Source organism: Cynara cardunculus (assembly GCF_001531365.2).
Source record: "Cynara cardunculus var. scolymus isolate 2C chromosome LG 8, CcrdV1, whole genome shotgun sequence".
Taxonomy (NCBI): domain Eukaryota; kingdom Viridiplantae; phylum Streptophyta; class Magnoliopsida; order Asterales; family Asteraceae; genus Cynara; species Cynara cardunculus.
This window is the reverse complement of record NC_037535.1, coordinates 1,614,606-1,625,149: the sequence shown is the minus strand read 5'-3', so window position 1 is coordinate 1,625,149 and position 10,544 is coordinate 1,614,606. Positions and strand designations below refer to the sequence as shown.

At 35.0% G+C, this 10,544-nt stretch overlaps 1 protein-coding gene and 1 long non-coding RNA gene across 4 annotated transcripts; both read right to left on the bottom strand.

Moving 5' to 3' along the window:
- Positions 1-437: 437 nt before the first annotated feature.
- LOC112516119 (probable acyl-[acyl-carrier-protein]--UDP-N-acetylglucosamine O-acyltransferase, mitochondrial) lies at positions 438-7,777 on the bottom strand. Of its 3 annotated transcripts, none has more exons than XM_025123129.1 (11): positions 7,690-7,777; positions 7,516-7,613; positions 6,397-6,521; positions 6,204-6,312; positions 5,202-5,294; positions 5,001-5,117; positions 4,822-4,905; positions 3,515-3,619; positions 2,846-2,932; positions 2,574-2,726; positions 438-1,422 (listed from the first exon to the last, which is right to left on the bottom strand). In XM_025123129.1, the coding sequence occupies exons 1-10, from the start codon at positions 7,775-7,777 to the stop codon at positions 2,607-2,609; spliced, it is 1,026 nt and encodes a 341-aa protein (XP_024978897.1). In that variant the 3' UTR covers positions 438-1,422; positions 2,574-2,606. The 3 variants fall into 3 exon arrangements, with proteins under 3 accessions (XP_024978897.1, XP_024978896.1, XP_024978898.1); XM_025123128.1 differs by having other exon boundaries at positions 438-1,397; XM_025123130.1 differs by lacking the exons at positions 438-1,422; positions 2,574-2,726 and having other exon boundaries at positions 2,849-2,939.
- A 2,083-nt stretch (positions 7,778-9,860) lies between these two features.
- On the bottom strand, positions 9,861-10,465 carry LOC112517105. The gene is made up of 2 exons (XR_003069638.1): positions 10,279-10,465; positions 9,861-10,116 (listed from the first exon to the last, which is right to left on the bottom strand). It is a non-coding gene; the product is annotated as an uncharacterized LOC112517105 (long non-coding RNA).
- Positions 10,466-10,544: the final 79 nt, after the last annotated feature.

Here is a 10,544-nt window from a genome sequence, read left to right as displayed (position 1 = left end):
GAGACCACAAAATAACACTGAACCTTCATAGCAAGAACACTTTACCTTCATGGTATTTTTTTATTATTATTAACCTAGATATCCAACCCGCTATGCGAGCCGACTAATCTCAAGGCGACCACGTGCTTTGCAGATAGTCCGGAGTCACCACATTTGAACCTCCGTAGCCACAAGGGGATTTTTATTCCTCCTTGGATTTGAACCTGGGACCTCCTGGTACTTTTGACCTTTGGAGCCAAGCTCAAAACCAATCAGGCACCACCCTTGTGGTTCTTCATAGTATTTTTGTACCTTGACAGTGTTTTGCTTTTAAGGTTCAATACTTCAGTGTCATTTTGTAGTCTCACGAAAACAGGTCAGTCTCACCAAAACCCAACCCTTCGTGTGCAAATGCATGGGGAAAAAGGGAGTTGAACAATCTATTAGCACTAATGTTATTGTACACTAAAATCATCTACTTTTTATGACAATAATATGAGGTTTTCATGCATATCAGCTGTGGAAAACCACTACTTTTACAAGTACAAGAGCACTTTGATCTAATCAAAAGGTTCTAACAAAGTACAAAAAACATTTTAAAAAGGAAATTAAATTAAACCCTTTTGTACTTGTATGCATCATCATGGTATATAATCATAATTGAGCAATCTAAGTACTTGTTATAAAAATTACAAAGAAAACCATTCAGATACCTCCCACATGTGTTTAAACAAAGCTTTGATGACTCCAATCCACTTTAGCATGGAAGAGAAGGCACAAATAGAGCTAAAAAGATAGTTTAAATAGTACATGTGTAGGCCACATATTAGTGTCACAACATGGCAACTAGGCTTAAAAGGTACAATTATGTAAGTTAAATGCTAACTGGACCACAAGGTTTCTTGAAACTCAGCCGACAAAGAAAGACTAGACTTTTAGACTCCTTACCGTAGGTCACTAGTTCGAGTCTACTTAGTGTTACTGGAGATTTTCCTGACTGTTATATTCAGGGTCCTATGGGATTAGTCGAGGTGAAAGCAAGATCTCCCCAACCCAAAAAAAACGTTCCCTGAAGCAAGATCTCTTCAAACTAAACAAAGGTTTCTTCATTTCTATCATAGAAAGTTATAATTTCTTGTAATTAGCACTAAATTGCTGGTAAAAATAGTAAAAGATCAATATTTTACCGTTTCATACGAAACAAATCACATCAATCTTCTTTTTACCATCTTCCAACCGAAACTTTTCGGTTTGCATCTATGTCCGCGTATATCTTTCAAGAAGTCATAAAGGTCTTCACATGAAGTAGTACAACCTCGAAATCTCACAATATCCGAGCAAAATTTGGGAACTGGCAAGTGGTAATACCAAGAACATGAAGAGCACCAGGTAGAGATGAAAATGGGTGTAGGAGAAATCTGCAAAAGACATTGGGAAATAGAGCTGCTAGGAGTAAGAATAGCTAGAAGACTACACTTGAGTCAAATGTTATCTTGTAAGTTGATAGGAACTATTTTCAGCTCTCACTTTCTAATAGCAAGCACGCTAATCTTAGTTTCGGTCTGAGTTGCTTAGGAAGATAACTAGATCTTTTTCATGCATGACCTTATGACATGTTTAAGACTGCCTCTGCCCAATAGAAGAATGAGGCCCTTTAAATAAATGACCTTAAGCATGTATTTGGTACGCAGACTGGACAGGACAAGACAAAACAGATTTGCAGCGTTTGGTAAGACAAGATTGGTAAAATGACCAATTTACCCGTAATGAGTTGTTTAGTGTTTTACTATACCAAATAATCAATCTAAATGAAAATGGTATTGAAGAAGTTAGCCATGTGAGAATTTGATGATGTGTTTGTAACATTTGTGTTTTAGGCCTATTGCTAAACAATGTTGGAATTGTGTTTGTTGGTAACATTTGTGGTTTAGGTTTTTTCCAAACAAGGTGGAATTGTGTTTGTTGGTAAACATTTGCGTTTAAGATGTGTTGTAATTTGATGAAATCTTTTGATTTCATGAATGTGATGGTGGAATCATGAGCTTTTTAATCAATATTTAGGTTGGATGTTTTTGCATTTTAGATATTATTTGTTAATTTTCATTTAGATTGGTTATTTGGTAAAAGAAACACTAAACGGCTCATTGGGGGTAAATTAGTCATTTTAATGGTCCGTCCTATCCAGTCATGTCTTACCAAACGTTGAACTAATGCATCCCAAGGTTCAACTTTCTTCTTTCCAAGACACAGCATTGTTTCAGTACATACATACATATACTTATATACAGGGGTAGGTTCAAATTTGAACTATACATATTTTAAGAAACGTGAGAATCTGTATATGCATATAAATGCATATATGGACCATTAAAATATGTATCTATCAATCAGTATATTCATCAATGTATATGTATTTTATATGCAAGTATATATGCATAGTGCATATACTCACTGAATTTCATAGTGTGTATATACATCAATGCATATATAAGTTCTCACGTTCTCAAAGTATTTATGGTTCTTATTTGGACCTTCTCCTATATATGTACGTATGTATATACAAATACCCACACATAGACAAAAAGAAAACTTACCACAAGATGATAAAGATACAGATACATGCACACTCAAGAAAAACTCCAAGATCGGAATTTGCAAATTCCACGACGATCTTCTCCAAGAGATTCACGTATCGATTGCACAAGGGAAAGCACAGCAGGAACGAGTGATAGATCTTCATGGCATTCCTACATTATTTGCTTCTTTTCTTTTTAGTAATACACTAACTTGCCAAACAACTAATCTTATTTTGATAAAAATCAACAATACTTTGAGAGAAAAGTCGCAAAAAGAAGAATTGTATTACCACTTCAACAAGGCGGTCTTCAATGCCTCCAAGGTTTGCACTAGTAGGCATGAATATCTTCCTATAAGCTGCTCTCAGGCTCCTAATCTATATTCTTGCCAATGAAATGAAGTACCACTATGTAAGAGTAGCCCAACTCGAATAATCAAACATATAAAGGTGGGAGAACTCATGAACTGCATGCATCTTCAAACAATATCTTTTGGGAAATAATAGAAGTATAGGCCCACATCCTCCAATTTAGAGTTTAAAGACTTAAAGTCATTACACTGTCATGCGGAAGAGGCATAAACCCAACCGGGGGGGTGGGGTTAAGAAGACCAGAAAGGGTGCACGCTCTATCGTGCCGACAAAGTGGAAATTGTTTTAGGGGTCTTAAAGGTGCACCAACTTAAAATTGATGTGTGCTCTCTTAAGTTAACAAAAGTGGTTGCACCCTTACTGGTAGTGTCATTGCATGTGGCATTAGAGATTGCAAGTTCAAATCCCTTTGCTTCTCTTATAATTTTTTGGTAACAGCAGAAAAGAAAGAAAAAAAATAAGAAAAAACTCACTTGTATTGTGGCAAAACCCCACTTGTTTGTCATTTTTATTGGATTCATACTTTTTATAATTATTTTTTATTTTATTTTATATTATGCTAATTGATTTAGTTTACCAGAAGCTAACCTCAGAAACTGAGAACCCACGTCGTCGAAGACCTTCTAGATTCAAACCACGTAGCTCCGCTCTGTCTCCAGCCACCATTGTGTACTTAGGGACATCTTGTGAAACCTAATGCATACAGATTAAGAATTCGGATTTCTAAATTTTGATTAAGCAAAATACAAGCAGGGGATTTCATGGAAATTTTAATCGGAAATAAGGTCCCGTGGGGTTTGCGGGATTTGATAGGATTTGGAATTGAATTCTATTCCCAATTCTATGTTTTGTTTGAAGAAATGCTTGGGTTTGAAATCCCAGGATTTCACTGAAATACAACAAACATGGATTTAGAAATCCCATGGTCCCATGGGGTAGTTGGCATTTCACAGGATTTCATATGATTGTTTGTAATAATGTTATAATATGTTAAAAACACTTGTTTTGTAACAATAAATTAATAAAAAAGTAATTTTAATACTTCTATAATTTTGTAAACTTTGTTCTATATATTATTTATAAAGAATGGAGTTCAATTCCATTCCAAATCCTACAAACCAAACACACCAAAGATTTCAAATCCTTCCACGAAATCCGAATCCCTCAAAAACATTCCGTCAAACAACACTGGTCCTAAGGGTGCGTTTGGTACACTGCACTGGACAAAACATAGATCGTTGTTCCACGTTTGGCAAGAATTTTATGTGGAACAAACGAGGACAAAGTGAAACAGACGTGTTCCATCTCCTACCCATGGAACAAGCTGGAACAGACTTATATTTTACCAATATAACCTCAAATAAACCTACTTTTCCTCTCAAACATTAAATACGCCTTCCTCTTTACATTATTCATTCTTTAAAATTTACTTCTTGTGTTTTATGCTCTTTAAACTTTCACTTTACTATCCTCAAGATATTATTTTTTACTTCTTGTGTTTTATGCTCTTTAAAATTTACTTATGTAATTCATTAAATATTAAAATAATATAGAAAAGGTATAAAACAAGAACGGGAAACTATATGAACGTTTTACGGTTTTAGTTTGGTGTTATTTCAATTATCTTGACTAAAACTTTCTAATGATATATTTTGTTGTAAAAAATATTTATTTTATTATAATTTAAAGAATAAAATCAAAATATATAAACAACTCATTATGAATAAATTGGTCATTTTATCTGTTTTGTATTGTCCAACTATGTCTTACCAAAATTGAACAGTTGCCCTATTCTATCCTGTCTGGATACCAAACACAGCCTAAGAGAACCCTACCATGTGTGTCATATGTCTAGTTCGAAGCATAAAAGCGACAAGGTTGGCAAAGAATCTTACCACTGAACCACCACCAATGAAACATAAGGAACCTATATGACAGAACTGATGAACGACGATGGCCCCAGCAGTGTGTGCATGATCCTACACGTAGACATGTAAACAAGACTTTAGCTTTGGCCATAGAATACCCAAATTGATCACATATAGCAGCGGAGAAATACAAAACAAGGACTAACCTCGACCAACACATGGCCTGCCAAAAGGGTATTATTTGCAAAAATGTTGTTGCTACCCACTTTGCAGTCATGGGCTATATGACAAGATCCCATGATAAGATTGTTATTGCCGATAACCTGGTTATACAAAATCCTTCAATTCAAGAACAAGCGTGAATCAAGTTTTTTAAATATCGGAAAGGGAAAAAGATTTTCACATACTGTTGTATCACAAGACTTTGAAGATCGATGGATAGAAACATGTTCTCTGATCTCGTTGTTATCACCAATTTGAAGAAAACATTCATTACCTGCCTGACAACAATAGTGAACCATCAGAACAGTCTGAGGGTCTATATGTTAGCAGCTTAATGGAACTCACATCTTATTCGATCAGCTATACATGACAGTTTGGTAGTGGCTTAATGATATAGAAAGTCGCTTATTCAGTAAGCTCTAGAGTGGAGCTTTATGCAGAAAGCCAAGTTTTTTCCGAACATACCCCTTCCAATTAAAAAACAAACTCATCCCATTTATGAACAAACTCTCTCAAACAAAAACCTTGCCAATCTATGCAGACATATTAATCCACACAGACTGTTTTATCCCTACAAGACTTGATAGAAAACCAAACAAACAGCCCCTGACTATGGTTGGCAGGGAATTGTATGTGTGTTTTCCGCGGTAAAGACCATAACAGAAAGAGTAGCGCAGAGATTAGCAATTATGAATTTAAAGTTTTGTTGTACTCCCATCATTAAATGTTGGGAGTACAGCAAAACTTTCTTAATTTGAAACATCTTACAGTAGACGCATGAACAGAGAAGCACCATGAGAAAGAAAGGAGAGAATAATAACCAAGGATTCGCAACAGCAACCGGCAATTACAAGTTTACTTACAGCTTAATGAGCTTAATGGTTTGGGCGGTTTATTCGCTCAGCCATACAGGAGTATTTCTTTGCAGCTAAATCGTTAATGCATTAAGCTAAAATGGGTATATGGAATAAGCCAGGACCCCTCACTTGTTCCCATTAAGCCACCTCAAACAAATTAATACCAACCCAAAAATAATCCAACCCTCTCTTTTTGCCTCCCTCAAACCCATAGGTCTCCCATCCCCGTCCCTCAAACAGACAAATTTATCCAGACACACAACTTAACTCATACAAAGCTTAATGGAAAAAAAGTACCCAACCCCTACTAGTGCCATACAAACCAGCTACCTTATACTTCATGTCTTGGCATTTGAGGCCAATGACGGCATGATGACCAATAACATTATTGCATCCTATGATTGTTCGCCCGGGAATGTTTTCTCCAACAACCGCCCCACTGCTTGACAATCGCATACAATAAGAATCAAAGCTAGAAGAGTAATCTTTATCAAGAAACAGTAATTAAACGATCTGAACTAACCTCATCAAGATGCATTTATCTCCCAATTCTGTGTTTCCAAAAACATGACTTCCAGGATGTAGTTTGCAATCATTCCCCAACTTTGTCGAAGAACCCACGCTGCAAAAGGGGCCAATCGTAACACCCTGCAAGCTAGTACAGTTTTATCATTATATAAGTTACAGAACAATCTAATTATTTGATAATTTAAGGCAATCTCAAACATGACTGTGAAATACCAATGAAGCTGAATTCCAGCTATCATGATATTACTTCTGATTGTAGTCGCTCTAGTAATTCATGTATAATATTTATATTTACCTAGTCTGTGCCTCATTATTGTTTTTGGTCATTTTTAGAGCACCATTGTATCCAAAAAAACAGCCTACTTCTTGTTTTCTGTTTACATGTTGCTATCTACCGTAAATGTAATAGCAGCAAAAGAATTGGATTAAATTATGCATACAGATGTATGAAACTAAGGGCCTAGTTGTTCGTAGCTTAATGAGACTCACATCTTATTCGATCAGCTATACATAAATGTTTGGTAGCGGCTAAATCATATAGAAAGTGTCTTATTTAATAAGCTTCTAGAAGGAGCTTTATGCTGAGAGCCAAGTCTTTTTTTCTGAACATGCCCCTCCCAACTAAAAGGCATGCTCCTTCCATCTAAGAAAAAACCCTCCAATGCAAAAACCTTTTGAATCTATAGACAAATTAATCAACAAAAACTATGTTATCCACACGGGACTTAATGGAAAACCAACCAAACAACCCCTAAAAAAATATATAATCATATAAATATGTGTGTGTGTGTATCAGGTGAAGGCAGCAAGATTGAGTGTTAGGTATGTAAACATATTTTCTATCTTTTGCAAGCACAATTTGTTCGCTTGTTGTATGTATTTGTCTTCTAATAATTCAATATTACCTATTTGTCATACGTAGAGGATTAAATCGATACCCAAAGTTAACAAAAATCAAAGACACATACTTATTTGAAAAAACGATGGCAATACGTCACCCTTAAATGCAGTTGCTAATTACTTACTGCTCTCTAGGTTATCTATATCATCAAAAGTGGATAGCCATTTGCAAGCACGCAATACATAATCTTTCAGCATTAACATCTAAACATACCTGACCTATAATCGCATTAGGATGAACAACAGATGAAGGATGTATGAAGCTAGGGTTTGTTCCATCAGCATTATCGTCTTTACAAACGTTCGAAGCATCTGTACATGGATTATAAAAGCTATTTCATGCATAAATTTAGCAAAATAAGAAAGAAGAACACAGAGAGTGAGTTACAGTTGAGATTAGAGAAGCGCCGACGAGAAAGTGTCCGGAGTAGACCAAAGGCGAGCTGCCGCCGTGCTCTGAGGGCTAAAGTTGCCATTTATTGAAACTGCGCCATTTTTGCGGGCAACTTATACTTAATAGAAAAAGTTACAGTTAACCCCCTATATATTTTATCATTACAGTTTTAACCCCTATACATCATATTAAAACAAAACTACCCCTCCATTATTTAGTTATTTGAAACTTATTTACTTGTTAGAACTTGGAACATTTCCAATGAAAGACATAAAATTACTCCAATAACGACACCAAATCTTACCCCACTTTTGGTATAATGAATAGTAAAACGTCAAATTTTGTGTAATATTATTCATTTACAGCAAATTTTACATCAATCAGAAAAAATAAAAGAAATATACTTAGAATCTTATCTGGGTAAGCGTTTACCAAGTCACATTACCTTACTGTATAAATATGATGTGGACCAAGAATCTTACCCGGTAAGAACGAAGGCAAGGACTAAGAGTCTTATCCGGTAAGTGATGGCAAATACTCTTACCACAGTTAGCGCTTACCGGGTAAATATTGCATACGATATCATTTTGGTGGACTAAAATCTTACCGGTAAGTGAGTTGTAGTGTTGAATTTTACTAGTAAGCGTTTGGTAAACAACCTCTTAGTATTATTCACCGAAGAAGATTTATTGTTACCAATTTTTATGGTTTTGATGTAAAATTTGGTGCTACTCATTAAAGATGCCCTATAGAGGATACAGATGGGGATGTGTTCGGGTGTATTACAAACCTGAAATCGTAGCACTTAGTTTTTACAATATTTGATAAAATCCGCTTTAAAAATACCCTCGACGTATTCGCTATGCGAGCTGACTAATTCCAGGATAACCATCTGTTTTGCGGGTAGCCCGGAGTCACCGTATTTGAACTTTCATGGTCACAAGGGGATTTTTATTCTTACTTGGATTTGAACCTGAGACCTCCAGACATTTTTGACTTTTGAAACCCAAGCTCAAACCAATCCGGCACCACTTTCTTGCGTTTGAATACTTTTTTTGAGACCATTATTACTTTTAAAAGCCTTAATTGATTTATTATTTTCTTAAATAATGAGGATTTGTAAAGTACTAACTAGTTGTGTACCCGCGCAATGCAGCGGGATCCGTGAATTTTAACGATTTTGAAGCTTCAATGGTTTTGTTAAAAGAGATTTTAACGATGATGTAACTTATATTTTGTCTTTTACATATTAATACAGTTTGAATAATAAGAGTTATGGTTCGAAACATATTTTTTAGAAGATATGATATTCTCAATTTCTAGACAAAAAAAACAAAGTTTTGATAGCTAAACCTATTAAAGTTACCCATTTTACCTTGGATGCTTAAACTTCAAGATCATGAATATTAATCTCACTTAGAACTGGTCTCAATATACACATAAAAAATACATGATTTCTCAAAAGCCAAAATGTGTACATGCATGTTACATACATTTAAAAAGATGCAAAAGATGCAAAAATTCAGTATCAATTTATGAAAACAAAAGATGCAAATAACAAACAAATCAGACAATTCATGTTCCCATCAATATCTATTCTATTGTAAAGAAGATGTGAGTGAGAGGTCGTTTACTAAACACAAGTGCTTAACGCATAAATTTTCTCATCGGATGAACATGACAAGAACCAAAAATCTTACCGGATAAGAGCGATAAGAAAGATGGAGAGTCTTACCCGGTAAGTGAGGATGACGACTCTTACCCAGGTAAGCGCTTACCTAGTAAATTGTTGCATTCAATATGCTTTGATGTACTAAAATTTTACGCATCTAAATAAATTATAGTGTTGAGTCCTATTGGTAAGCGCTTACCAGGTAAGCATTTGGGTAAACGGCCCCTGAACCTTGCATTTGCATAATTGGTTCCTTTTAAATGTGTTGCAGCCRAAGTTGCAACATCTGTCCAACACCCTGTATCTTGTAACCGATAAATATATGGATATAACTTTAGCTCATGACAAAGAATGCATATATCACAACTATACAATTTGAATTTGATTAGGAAACTAACTCCTAAAATTAATTTGGTTTCCCTGTAGAATATTTGTAGAATGTTTAAGGTATTATGATGATAGGATTTGCTTCTGGTTTCTACAACTTCACTCGTTTTGAAGAGATAGGAATGCTTGTTTCATTATAGACAAACAAACAAACAATAATTTAAGATTCTTTACCACAAATCAAACYTGAAGCCATTTGAATCATTCTTTCTATATGAAGTTTATGCCATAAACAACCAACCTACCTACAAACATTAATACTGAAACCAAATAGCCATGGGCATGCATATAGGCATTGACATCCACTTTCCTATCTTCCGCATACGTCATTTGTGTATGATTGCCATCCCCAGATCCATTATCTGCATGATTCGAAAGCTTGGGCTTCAACATAATCTTTACAATAAACCAAAAYRAAGATATTCAAAGAAGGCGTTAATGACATAGCCAATAGCCATATATATGGCATAGCCAACACAATGCTTGACAACAAAAATATTCAAAGAAGGCGTTAACGACATTACCTTATTTTTTTAATAACATCCAAGTGATTTTTGCTAGAGTTTCAATCTTCTTTTCCATTTCACTCACGTGTAACAAGTGCCCCATATTCTAATATTCCTGAAAGGTCCAAAAACGAAATCATAATTTGACTTATACAAGTATATTGGATAACATTAAAACTTCACTTGAATAACCTAAGTACACAACCAATGATACAGTTATATGTTCATAACCAAAATAAAAAATTCACTACAATGTGTTCTTGGTGTCTTTCCCAATGGATTCT